General features: G+C 36.3%; 1 protein-coding gene across 1 annotated transcript; it reads left to right on the top strand.

Moving 5' to 3' along the window:
- Window positions 1-3,431: 3,431 nt before the first annotated feature.
- On the top strand, window positions 3,432-3,752 carry LOC132313809 (uncharacterized). Its single transcript, XM_059812752.1, has one exon. The coding sequence runs from the start codon at window positions 3,432-3,434 to the stop codon at window positions 3,750-3,752; it is 321 nt and encodes a 106-aa protein (XP_059668735.1).
- The last annotated feature ends 5,899 nt before the right edge of the window (window positions 3,753-9,651 follow it).

The following is a 9,651-nucleotide window of genomic DNA, read 5'->3' as shown; positions in this document are numbered from 1 at the left end:
AACATTTCCACTACCTTTTGGCAAGAGGGTTATTTAGTTATAATTCAAGCACTCTCAAATATTCTACTCACTTATCCCACACTAAGACATTGATCACCATTTGGCAGAACAAATGCTCTCATGTAGGTAAGTGTACTGTAAGACCTTAATAAGACCAATGCCTTAAAAAAAAATTTAAAAAATAATAATAACCTCTGTGAGCGTGTCACTTTTTGGCAAGCATCACTCGCTTTGGCTACCACCTTTGAAACGATCACTTTACTGGTCTTCCTAAACCCCAAGGAAAGACCTAAACTGTAAATGTTCCATTTTATTTGTGTTCATATTTATTTATTTAGTGCACATAAGCCAAACCCAAAATTATGGAACATTTAATTTCACTGTAACACAAATGGCTCTAACACAAATAAAATCAAGCATCCTCATACATATATCAAGAAATTACAGTGAACGATATATTAATAACATGCATATCTATCAAGATTTAAAATCTCAATTCTTTATATATTTTAATTAGAAGAAAATAATGAAAAACTTGATGCATGTATTATATATCCAATAACACTTTAAAGCCTTTGAATCCTTAAATCAATTAGGTTAATACTGTTTGATTATGGCACGCAAGTCCTATAGATTTTTCAACCTAAAATTAAACAATTAAACTTGAATCCTTAGAAGTAATTAGCAAACATAAGAATTTGCATTCTTCACCAGCCATGTTCACTGAGATAACTATATACATGTCCACAATTTCATGCCAATCTTATATCTAATTAAACCTTTAATTAAACTCAGTAATATAAAACCAATCTTTTTGATTAGTTTTGAAGAAAAACAAAACTTGACAGTTTTATTTTCATACACACATTAACTTATATACACATGGATAGACTTTTAACTTCACATATACCAATATATAATTCTCACTAAATCAACCATTAAACATCATTCTATTTTAGTGCAGACAAATTAAGATTCTCAATCTCATTATAATTTGATCACAAGAAAATTCTCAATGTCACTGTACTTTATCATGGATTACTTTAAAAAATATTGTGCACGCAGTTTTATGTTCAGTACATGTTAACATGGATTAATGCCATAGTAATTAAATATTCATCAAATTTCAACATCAAATCCAATAGTTTGTTCATATATATATATATATATAATCATTCTGACAAAATCAGAACTTTGGTTTCAAAAGAAACAACCTGATAATATACATCATACCAACCAACGTATCTAAGTACATATATATATATATATATATATATATATATATATATATATATGTATGTATGCAATTCAATACCTTTTAAGAAACATGAATATAAGTGCACACAATTCAAGACATTCTAATCCATAAGCTCTAACTTTATATATGTAATATATTCATTATATACCTCATCAACAGGTAGTCAATTGGGACGTGAAAAGCTTTGTTAATTGGTAGAACCTTTATTCCTTTTATCTTCTAAGAGATTCATCATACATCAAGTAATATAAGGTTCATTGCAATCAACGTATACACCAAAATAATGAAAATCGCGAATTAATTCGCTGAATCTACATGTATTAAATATTGACAGCATAATCAATTCTTAAATCGATTAGTATCATATTGTTGTCAATAAAAAATATGTAATTCATTTTTTTCTTCTTCTTGATTTCTACAATATAAATCCTAATTAAACTTGGCTCTGATACCAATTGTTGGGTTTTATTTCAAATTAAACCATGTAGAAATCAAGAATACTTTAATTATTTCAAGAGTAATTTAGACTCATACCTGATTGATGATTAACGCATATATACCTTTAGAATATCTATGTAATCCTCTGTGAGTTCCTGCAAAACATTAGAGCGCTTTACCCCTTCTGAGAATTGTCAATACGATAAGTCTGAATAAGGATTTTAAAACCCTTATATATAACAACAACAGGGGGGGACAGCTTCTCTACAAACAAGCATATCTAAGTCTCCCTTCCTATCATGGAAACTTAGATATTAATGGTTAGAATTAAATCACACCAAATAAGTTGAAAAACCACAATCCAATGGTATAAAACCATACTCCCAATTAGACCACCAAATTGAAAAGTACTACCCAATTCATCAAGTATCAATAATCACATTGCATATATATATAAAAATTTCCAACTTTTTATTCTCATCACCGATGGATCTAAAAGAAAAAAAGAAAAAAGGAAAACAAAAGGTAAATAAATGAAAAGAACTAAGGTTGTAAATGATAGAGGTTGCAAAGTCATTTTAGTAAAATAATGTACGTAAGAAGTAATAAAGTTTAGCTTGTGTCTTTTCCACTCAACTTTTACATGGAATGTTGCGACCTCCTTAGACAAGTCAAGATGACTTAGTTGGTCCATTTGAATATATATGGTGTTTACTTTGTCAACAAGTCAAGATGACTTAGTCCATTTGAATATAAAACTTATCCACAATGTATTTACATATTTATCATGTGATAAAATATAAGGACAAGGCCATTTTTTAAGACATCTCATTCATGATACATAGATGTCAACAAGGTCGATGAAGATGAGAGCCAATTAATTTGACATGTGATGGAAAGCAACATTATTTTGTTTCATGAAAAAGAAGTAGAAGTTGTCAATTACGTTTATGATAACCGCTTGGATCGCTACAAGGTCAAACAAATACACAGATTTTTGATGTAATTTGATGAATTTGTCTTCATTGAGGGAGACTCATTCTTGATCAGAATCAAAACAATTACTAACATGCACCGTTACATTTAGCTCTAGTTTTACTTTTTCCATGTAATAGAAAGATAATGCAATTTTTCAGAATTTTTGTTGGTCGTCAAATTGGACCATGTGATTTTTAGAGATAGTGCCAAATTTGACTATTTTTAAGATTCCTTGTATTTACATCTACTACAGATTTATTAAGATATTCACCAACTTTAAGGCTCCATTTCGGTTTTCTTTGCAACTTGTGATTTATTGACAATTATTTTAACATAGTTGTCAATTTAACATAATTTTAACTCTCCCAAAACTTGCAATGATAGGAGATTTGTACACTGGCCGGTTTGCCCTTTTTCCCATTGAAGAAACATAAATAAGAAAATATATATTTTTTTTCTATTAAAAAAATGGCTACACTTTTGGATAGTTACCTTCCTTGTTTAGAATGTAAAGATGCAACAAAACGCTTTTCTATTTTAGGGCCTGTTTGGTATGCGTTGTATTTTGTAGTATTTTGTTTTAGCCTAGAACAGAATAAGTGTTTTGTAATGTGGTGTTCTGAAATGAGAATACAACATGTTTGGCGAGGAAATTTTGCGATGAGAATTTTGGAACACAAACATGGTAGAACATGTTTGGCAAGTATTAAAACATCCAAACATCCATAAACCCAATCTCTCTTTCCTCAAAACATCCATGAACCCAATCTCTCTTTCTCTCTCCTCCTCCTTCACTCTTTCCTCGCACCCATCTCACTCTTCTCTCATCGCCTCCTTTATCTCTCTGAGCAACACCCAGATCATCTCCGATTACGTTATCCGCCACCACTTCTGCCATAGAGTAGAGCCGCAAACCACCGCCGCCACTCCTTCCAAGTCCCTACCTTTCCCAGTCGGCCACGGCTTCGACCTCCACAGATCTGGGTACCCCCTCATTATCGGCGGCATCGATATCCCTCATGATAGAGGCTACGAGGCTCACTCTGATGGTAAATCAAACGACATAAATGGGTTTTGATTTTTTGAACAATCTGAAATGATATGCTGATATGGGTTTTAATATAAGTAATAGGTTTTGAACTTTTGATTCTTACAGACAGATAGATAAACTAAAATATATGGGTTTTGAACTTCTGATTCTTGTAGATTTTGTAGTTTGCAAAGGCACAGAGAGAAAGAGGGCAAGTTCAGAGTTGAGAACGAGAATAGAGATGGACGTGGGTTTTAAACTTCTGATTCTTCTAGATTTTGTACTTTGCAGTTGCAGAGAGAGAGGGGGCAAGTTCAGAGTTGAGAACGAGAATAGAGATGGAGGCGATTGGGAGGCTGAAATGATTTGCCCTAAAAAAATTATTATTTCCTCTGCTACAGTAAAAAATGGGCCTAGAATAACATAAAACACCAAATTTTTGTTTCATCTTTTGGGCTAAATAATAGATTTGTTCTGATACTGTTGGGAATAAAACAAGTCTAGACAAACATGATTTGGGCCAAAACAAGGGTGCTGTAGCAGGTCTGAAACAAAACAAAACAAAACAGAACACATACTAAACAGGGCCTTAGGAAATAATTTTCTTACAATCCAAACAACCTGCCTCTCTTCTTCTCTCTAACTTCTATTTATAGAAGTTAACATTTCCCCTAAAATACTAAATTTTTGTTTCATCTTTTGGGCCAAATAATGGATTTGTTCTGATACTGTTGGGAATAAAACAAGTAGATAAACATGATTTGGGCCAAAACAATGGTACTGCAGCAGGCCTAGAACAAAACAAAACAAAACAGAACATATACCAAACAGGGCCTAAGGAAATAATTTTCTTACACTCCAAACAACCTGCCTCTCTTCCTCTCTCTAACTTTTATAAATAGAAGTTAATATTTGCCCTAGAACCTCTCTCTTGGTCTCCAAGTTTGGGAGCTTATGGGTTGGGTCTATTCCATGGGCCATACTAGATTAGAGGCCCGTTCATAATGCTGGTCAGGTTGGACCTGACAATAGCCCAACAACGGCCTAGGCTTAATAGACCGGGCTGAATGTGGCCTAGTTGGTTTTCTTTTTGGAGGCTCGTTCATAATGTTTGTGAGGTTAAACCTGACAATGGCCCAACAACACCTTAAGAGTAATAGACTGGGCCAAACGAGGCCCAATTGATCCTCTGCCCTTTCACTTGCCCCTAATCTCTCTCTAATTTATTAGGATGAGATTAACTAGGGACATGTCATAATCCTCCTCCATTTCCTCCTCCACATGGAACAAATAAGTACTACTACCCCCATTAGAACATGGCATAGCGACAGTGTACATATCCTGACTAGGTATGGTAAACACAATAGACCTATCAAAACAATTAACTTGGGAATGGTAGTGAGATAACCAATCCATCCCAAGTATCACATCATAAGTGTGCATGTCCAGGACCAAAAGATTGGCTAGAAATCAGAGTCTGCCAGTATCTAGTGTCACAGGCCCATCACTTTCATGTAAAATGGCTGTATCGCCCAACGGTATAGAAATACCCTGAGGTCTACTGCATACCAGTGTCGTCATCCCAGACAAAGCAACAAAAGATCTAACTACAAATGAGTGCGTAGCACCCGTATCAAATAAAACACGTCCATATAAACCATGAATAGGAAACTTACCCTCAATAGCCTGAGGTGCCTGCATATCCTATGGCATGGGGTTGTACACCTTGCCATAATGTAACTACTACGGTGCCTATCCCTGAGGCTACGGCAGTGATGGTAAAGCTAGATATGCCTGTCTGTCCCTGAATCCATGGAACCTGTTGAGCTGGTAAAGGCACTGGCACCCTCTGCCCCTACTACACATACTATCCTTGTCCCTGTCCCTGTCTTGATTTAGGACACTGCTTGGAAGTATGACCATACTCTTCATAAGTATGGCAACTACCTTGGAAAGTACCAAATGGCCTTCTCTGTTGGTTAACCTATGGCTGCCTGCTTGTGGTCCCCCATGTTGTTGTCGCTGAATATGTGCCCCATCCCTGTGAGCATCGGAACCACCCTTGTGCTTCTTCCAAGGCTGCTGTCCCTGGAACTTGCCCTTGTCATTCTGTCGGTGTCCGTTCCCATTCCCTTTCTCAGCTGACTGATTAACAGAGTCTCTGTCACCCCGCTTCTCACCCTTGGCCTGTCTGAAGTCCATGGTCAACTGATACTACTATAGAGCGGCGTCTACCACCTTAGTATAGGTAGTATAGGCTGGACTACCGGTAATAGCCCTCCTGATAGACCGTATCAGTCCCTTAACAAAAATGTTGCACTTCTTTTCCTTTGTATCCACCTCATCTGGAGCAAAAAGAGATAAGCGCGTGAACTGCTGCTCATATTCTGCCACTGTCATGTTCCCCTACTGCAGATTAAGAAACTCTGTCTTCATCGCTGCCCTGACTGCATAAGAGAAGTACTTCTCATCAAAGCGAGTACTGAACTAATCACAAGTCATGGAGATCCTCTCCTCTGTGGTGGTAACTGACTCCCACCACTGTAATGCATCCTTGACGAGCTTGAAGGTAGCAAACATCTGCTTTTGAACCTCCGTGCAATGAACCAAGCGAAGATGTCGCTCGATGTCCTATTTCCACTGGTGAGCTGCTTTCGCATTGGTGGAGCCTGTAAACTCAGGTAGGCTCCCCTTTGTGAAAGAACTCCTGGCCTTTTCCTAAGTATCAGTCTGAACAACCGGTGCTGGTATCGGTGCCTGATTCTGAAGTGCAGCTGTTACCCCAGCTTCTATAGCCCAAGCAATGAGGTTATTGATATGAGTAGGATACTCTGGACCTCTGACCTGATCCTGAGCCTGTTGAACTTCCTCCTGCTCTTCATGAAACTGACCATTATCTTGAAACTCTGGCAAACGTTGCTCTTCCTCCATTAGCTGACGTTGTAGGCGTTCCTGCTGCCTACGTGTCGTTCTCCTCTGTTGCCTATTTCCTTGCAGGTTCCGTCCCCTCCTAGCGTTAACCATCTGTTAACACGGAAAGAACAGACATCAGAATGATTTAAACCGAATTGTAAATGAATACAATGAAACCTAAACTTAAGCTCTAATCAAGAGAAAACGCTAAGTGGAAGTCTTAATATGAAACATCCTAGAGACACTTGAACTTGGAGTGGTCTGATACCAACTGTGATACCCCTCGGATCCAAAACACGGGTTGATTAGGCCCAAGCCCGAACCCGAGGGAATATCTAACAATTAATATTTAAAACGAACACGGAATACAAAATGAAATAAGAAATAAATAAAAGCTGAATGAATTCTAAACAAATAAAATCCTTTAATCATTAAATACTTAAAATCTGAAATCTCCAACAGTTTAACAACTCGGGAATCCTTCCATTGGACCCCTAATACGAAAATCCAAACTGAAGAATAAGTATCTAAAAGACATCCAAAGTTAAACCATGGAGAGAAGTCCTATGTCGTTGGAAGAGTGAGTAGTAATCTCTGCTTAGCACGATCAAGTCTAAGTCTGGAACTGAAGAGTACCTGAAAAATAAAAGTGGGTCAGGCCCACGAACAAGTTCTAACCTACTACAATCCAAGCAGAGACTCGATACGCATATACATCCTAAGTAACTCAACAATAGCTAATAGTTCGTACGTAAGTATATCCACACTACAGGACTCTCACCGGACTATGGAGAGGGTCTCAACCTGAATAGAAGGCAACATGGGAAAATGTACCCAAAGGTGGGCATGAGTACCTAGACCTAACAGGGTATACCTCAACCTCTCATATCCAGCTACGCATCCTATTGCATATACGCTCCCTAACCGACGACTCTGAGACTCAAGCTCGGATCGTAGTACCATAACATATATTTAAAATCCGTCATGTCCATAGTAAGGCCAGTTAGTCGTTCAGCTTGTGCAGCTTGTTTGACTTAACATAACTGATAAGTAGTCCAATTAGTCATTCAGCTTGTGCAGCTTTTTTACTTAAATATAAGTAGGATTTTATTTTAATAATCTGTTCCCTTATTCCAATATAGGTAGGACTTAGCGTTTTAAGCTAATCCAAACCCAGTATATCACTGTCCCATACCGGTGCATACATCCCACAGCATCCAGCAGTTGATAATACTAATAACGAGAGTTAATACCAACTAGTCTATAACACATATAATAAGAATTCATCACAAGTATAACAAGAATTATGTATATAACATGCTTGTTCTGTACTACCAATACATGATTCTCTAATAAGTTTAAAACACAGAGAATATGTATAATCCATCCTATAATCCACTATGAGCATAATAATAACAATATCAGAATCAACATGCTCACTTTAAACTATTCCACGATATCTAGTAAGTTGACAAGATATAATACTGTATAGTTAGCAACTAAGTTCCCATTAACCATAACAGAGATCTATCATAATTGGCATGCTTATTTTTATAACACTGTACCATGATTTAAACCATGAATTCCTTAAGTCAATTGCTAATTTAAACATAAACAACTTGAATCATTTATATCTAAGCCAACACTCAACTTTCTGTAGAATTTCCTACTGTTTCTATCTTAGCTTCCTATGGTATCTTACGTATCACCATGCCTTCTAAAGCTTTAATATGGATTTAAAAATTACTGAACAACCCCAGAACAGCCCTTAATTCACCTTGAAACTTTAGAAATCCAAACACAACAGCCCAGTTCTCGCAGAAAACAAAAAAACTGGAAAAATCTTAAAGGAGGCTGCTCCAAACAAGTTGGAGCCACCTCTAAACAAGATGGAGCCGGCTCCAAACAACTTGGAGCTGCCTCCAAGACCTTTAGAGCCAGCTCCATGATTCCATGGAGCCGCCTCTTCCATCCTCTCTTCCTATCTGCTTGTTTTATTCAACTGCGTCATCTCCGGTGACGTCCAGTTTTTTCAGTTCTCAACTTTAATGGTTTCTACTAATTAAAATTAAGTTTTAATGCCCTAGATATTTTAAAACCTTTGATCTTAAATCCACTCTAATTAGAACAGAAAAAAATTCAAGAAATAAGTAAAACAAGCCAATACGAAACATACAAACATATACAGTTGCAAACGAACCTAAACATGCAAACCAGTTTAACATTAATACTTTCCAGTGTGTTACAGACTAACTCAAGTCTTTATATAGCAATTTACATGAATTATACATCCAGTTACGTGAATTATTTTATGAGTCACATAACGAAAAATTATAAAACAAGCAGAGAACATGAGTTGCATTAGACATGCAAAGAACACGAGTCAAGGGAATAGAGTTAGGATTAGAACTTGCCTTACACCGACGTCTTCCTCAATTCTCCGATGAAATCTCTGTTTGCCCTCTCTGTTTCTTCCCAGATTTCTCCAAACTTCTCTCTGCCTTTACTATATCATGTATATGGTTCTAAAACCCTAGGCAGACCCCTAAAGATGTATTTATAAGCCACCCATAAACCTAAGCCTAAGTGTGATATAATACAGAGACTAAGTCAGCTAAGTTAATACAGAAATACTTGACTAAACTATATTACGATTAATTCAATTGCAGGAAACAATAATTTCTACAAAACAATTAATTCTATTTACAGAAACTAGTAATACTATTTAAAGAAACAATTACTTCACAATTACAATTAAGTCAATTAAACTATTAAATAAACACACATGCACTTAAACAATTAAAAATGCAAGTTAAACAATAAATTAAATACCAGGACTATCCTCTTAAAATTAGGGGTATTACACATAATGAGGTGATGGCTCGATGTGATTACGTGGGGATGTGAACGGTCTGCACGAACATCTGTGCTTTGAAATCAGTAGCTTCATTATTATTGTGATGCCTCGGTCAACGTGAGGGTTCCTTTTTAAAAGCATGATCTGTGCCTCATTCTCTTATTTTATCTTCTTCAT

Source organism: Cornus florida, unplaced genomic scaffold (assembly GCF_030987335.1).
Source record: "Cornus florida cultivar Cherokee Brave unplaced genomic scaffold, ASM3098733v1 CherokeeBrave_3.0.0_Hap2_Chr06, whole genome shotgun sequence".
NCBI classification, from domain to species: Eukaryota; Viridiplantae; Streptophyta; class Magnoliopsida; order Cornales; family Cornaceae; genus Cornus; species Cornus florida.
This window is presented reverse-complemented; position numbering and strand designations above follow the sequence as displayed.

Excerpts from the sequence above, each read along its gene's own strand:
- LOC132313809 (XM_059812752.1), top strand. The coding sequence starts at position 3,432 with ATGAACCCAATCTCTCTTTCTCTCTCCTCCTCCTTCACTCTTTCCTCG.